Source organism: Mercenaria mercenaria, unplaced genomic scaffold (assembly GCF_021730395.1).
Source record: "Mercenaria mercenaria strain notata unplaced genomic scaffold, MADL_Memer_1 contig_709, whole genome shotgun sequence".
NCBI lineage: Eukaryota > Metazoa > Mollusca > Bivalvia > Venerida > Veneridae > Mercenaria > Mercenaria mercenaria.
The window spans coordinates 41,390-45,124 of NW_026463603.1; the positions used below are offsets into that span (position 1 = coordinate 41,390).

At 37.2% G+C, this 3,735-nt stretch overlaps 1 protein-coding gene across 1 annotated transcript; it reads right to left on the reverse strand.

Moving 5' to 3' along the window:
- Positions 1 to 1,936: 1,936 nt before the first annotated feature.
- Positions 1,937 to 2,953, reverse strand: LOC128554747 (uncharacterized). The gene has a single exon (XM_053536062.1). It carries the CDS (start codon positions 2,951 to 2,953, stop codon positions 1,937 to 1,939), a length of 1,017 nt encoding a protein of 338 aa, XP_053392037.1.
- Between the last annotated feature and the right edge of the window lie 782 nt (positions 2,954 to 3,735).

Sequence of the window (3,735 nt, forward strand, 5' to 3'; positions counted from 1 at the left end):
CGTAAGCCAGCTGGATGGCTTCCTCACGTGAAGAATTCTACTCAAAAACTATATGCCTCCCTTCGGGGGCATAACAAATCATCGACATATAGTGAACAATCTGTACCTGTTAACGAACAATTTATAATATTATTAAGTTTGACGCTAAAAAGTGTAACAGATAAATTAGAACCTTGCAAAACGCCCTGTTCTTGCTCAAAAGAGTCAGAAAGGGTTGAACCAACACGTACTTTAAAATTACGATCCGATAAAAATTGTGATATAAATGTTGGAAGACGACCTTTTAAACCTAAGTCGTTAAGGTCGTTCATAATACAATATTTCCATGTAGTGTCATATGCTTTTTCCAATTCGAAAAATACAGACACAAGATGCTCTTTTTTAACAAATGCATCACGATTGAAATTTTCCAGTCGAACAAGGTGATCAGTTGTGCTGCGCTGCTTGCGAAAACCGCTTTGAAAGTTCGCAATTAGGCCTTGCGATTCAAGATACCAAACTTGTCAAGAATTAATCATACGTTCTTGGTTTTACATAAATAACTAGTAAGTGCAATCTGTCTATAATTACTCGGGTTTGTGTCATCTTTCCCGGGTTTTCGTCTTTGAATAACTACAGCTTCTCTCCAGGAGTCTGGAAAAATACCAGTTTTCTATGTAATATTGTAAATTTCAAGGAGGAGGTCTAATGATTCTTGTGGTAAGTGTTTTAAAAGTTGATAATGAATTTGGTCTGGACCAGCGGCAGTATCATGACATTTGTCTAGGGAGTCAAGTAATTCTGTGAGCGAGAAAGGTTTATTATAATCTTCATCAGTATTTGAGTCAAACTTTAAAGGTTTACTTTCTTTAGCTGATTTAATGTTTTGAATACTTTTATCATAATTGTCTGATGAAGATCGTTAATGAGGTTCATCAGGATAGTAGATGTAGTTTATGTAAACGTTTATCATGACATATCCAGAAAATAATATACCTGGTTGACAGTTTCGGTCGATTTCACCGACCTTCCTCAGAACTGTGACGACTTCAGGTTACGGACTGGTTCACTGCTGGACAGGTCAGAGTGAACTAATTGTCCGTAAATGGTCCCTGTTCATCACTGGTTTGCTGCTCGCGATCCAGATGGCTTCCTTCACTTGCCTAACTCTCTGGTTGTCCTCCCTATTGATTACTTTCGCCCCCTCCCAGTTAATTACATGGTTGGTTCTTGATGTGGATCAGTTATTGCACTCTTGTTAAAAGTGTTCTCTGAGTTCTTTCTTTCTGATCTAGTGTAAATAGCCGGTACGTTTAGAGAATCTTTCTTGTGCTCTGATAATCTTGTTCCAAACGTTCTACCAGTCTCTCCAACATATAAACTTTCACAATTCTTGCAACTGATGCTGTATACACACCCACATATGTTTTCTGGGCTGACTTTGTCCTTGGGATGCACTTATAAATTTCTAAGAGTTTACTGCGCCGCATGGCTGTTGATATGCCATATTTCCTATATATTCTACTCACTGTCTTTGACACTGTTTTTACATAGGGCAGAACTTCCATCCATCTGCTCTTTTCCTCCGAGTCCTTTTTACCCTTTCCCTTCTTCTTTTCCGGTTTATTTTTAATATTTTTTCCCACCTTTTCTATGGCCCATTTCGGGTACCCACATTTCACTAAAGCTGATGTTTTATGTTCCTTTTCTCTGATTTGTCCTCCTCTCGAGTGACCACACTGTTACATCTGTCCAGCAGAGTTCTTATCATACTATATTTGTGTTGTAAAGGATGGTGAGAATCAAACTGAAGATATTGGTCAGTGTGAGTCTTCTTCCTATACATAAGTAACTTTACCGATCCGTCCGGTTGTCTTACAATAAGTGTGTCTAGAAAGGGAATCTTACCATCTTCCTCTGCCTCATGAGTGAATTGAATGCTGCCTGTAGTATCCATTTAGTTCAAATGGTCAGTAATGTGCTGAACCTGTCCCTTTCTGATGATTTCATGTACATCATCCACATACCTTTTCCATAGTTTTGGTCGACAGGCTAGGGGTGCAGTCGCTATAGCCTGTTGTTCAAGAAATTCCATCAAGAGGTTAGCGACAATGGGTGAAACGGGACTACCCATGGCGGTGCCAAATTTCTTTTGGTATATTTGGTCACGGAAGGTGAAGTAAGTGGTAGTCAGAATAAATTTCAACAGAGTCATAATGTCTTGAACTGACAGGTTGGTACTTTTTTTAAGCTGTTGGTCTGCTTTCAATCGGTCTTCATTGACCCTTAGGACTTTCTCTATGGGGGTGTTGGTGAACAGTGACACGACATCGTGTGAGTTGAACATTTCATTCTCATTTATCATTACCGTAGCCATGCACTTGCTAAAATCCTTTGAATTCTTCACGTGGTACTGAGTAGTACCCACCAATGGACCCAAAATATCTGCCAAAGCTCTTGAAGTGTCGTAACCTATTGAACCTGTATAGTCCACAATCAGTCTCAATGGAGTATTGGGTTTATGGATTTTAGGTGTACAGTACATGCGTGGTACATTTTCAGCTGTCAGATATAAGTAATCATATTGAGCCGGCGTGATCTTATTGTCAGTTTTCAACTTTTTCAGAATGTCTACAAGGTTGTGTTTGTATTTGGGAGTGGGGTCCTTGTCTAATTTCATATAAGTCTTTTCATCATTCAATATGTCTTTAACCTTTTGCTCATATTTATCTTTGTCCATCACAACAGTTGATCTACCTTTATCTGCTGGCATAATAAGGATAGATTTGTCTTTTTGGAGGTCTAACATGGCTTTGTGTTCTTCCTTTGAGAGACTGGACTTAGGAAATTTATCATTTGTTAAAATACCTGTGACTTCCGCCCGTAGTTGGTCAGCTTTTTCCGGGGACAAAAACCATGTTGCTTTTTCTGTAGCTACAATGAAATCATTTACCGGTATTTTCGTTGGAGTCATGCTAACATTCAACCCCCTAGCCAAAAGTTCGGAATGGTCTGCAATATCTGATAAGATAACAGAAAACCGATCTACAGTTATAAAACATTAACGAAATACAATGCAAATTAAACGTTATACAAAAGCTAGCATGAATTTAATATCAATTTCCATTCAACAAAACGGACACTGTTTAGATATGTTATAATCTTGCACACAATAATTTCAAATTACAATAAATATCAACTGCACGGTACTAGACTTGCCACATAGATTTAACATTAAAATGCAATGCAGTATCGGCGTTCCATAATTAACAACGAAATGTTTGACTTATGTTTATGACAAAGAGTACTTTACAATTATCGTGATAAACAAATTTCAGTACAAGTCTTACAGCTTATACAAACGAAACATTTTAGATTCCTTATTCGAAACAATTTACAAAAGTCTGAAAAATTTAATAAATTATCCTGAAATACCGAAACTAGCTAATCTCTAGCCGAAAAGTAAATGTGTTACAAAATTATGTAGAATGAACAAAAACTTACTAAATAAAAATCGTAATTCAAAAGTTATACAAAAATCTAACAAATAATTTTCTTACCTCGATCGAGCAAAATTTCTACCGAGAAAAATCAATGTGACGTAAATTTGTCTAATGTCGAAAATGGTGTGCACTATGCATATCTAGTCCAGACTATTTGTAGGGTTATGTCCTGCAAAATACTAATTTTCATGGGACTCACGACATAGGCGTGAACTCTGACTATTAACATTTCCACGGGAATCACGATATAGCC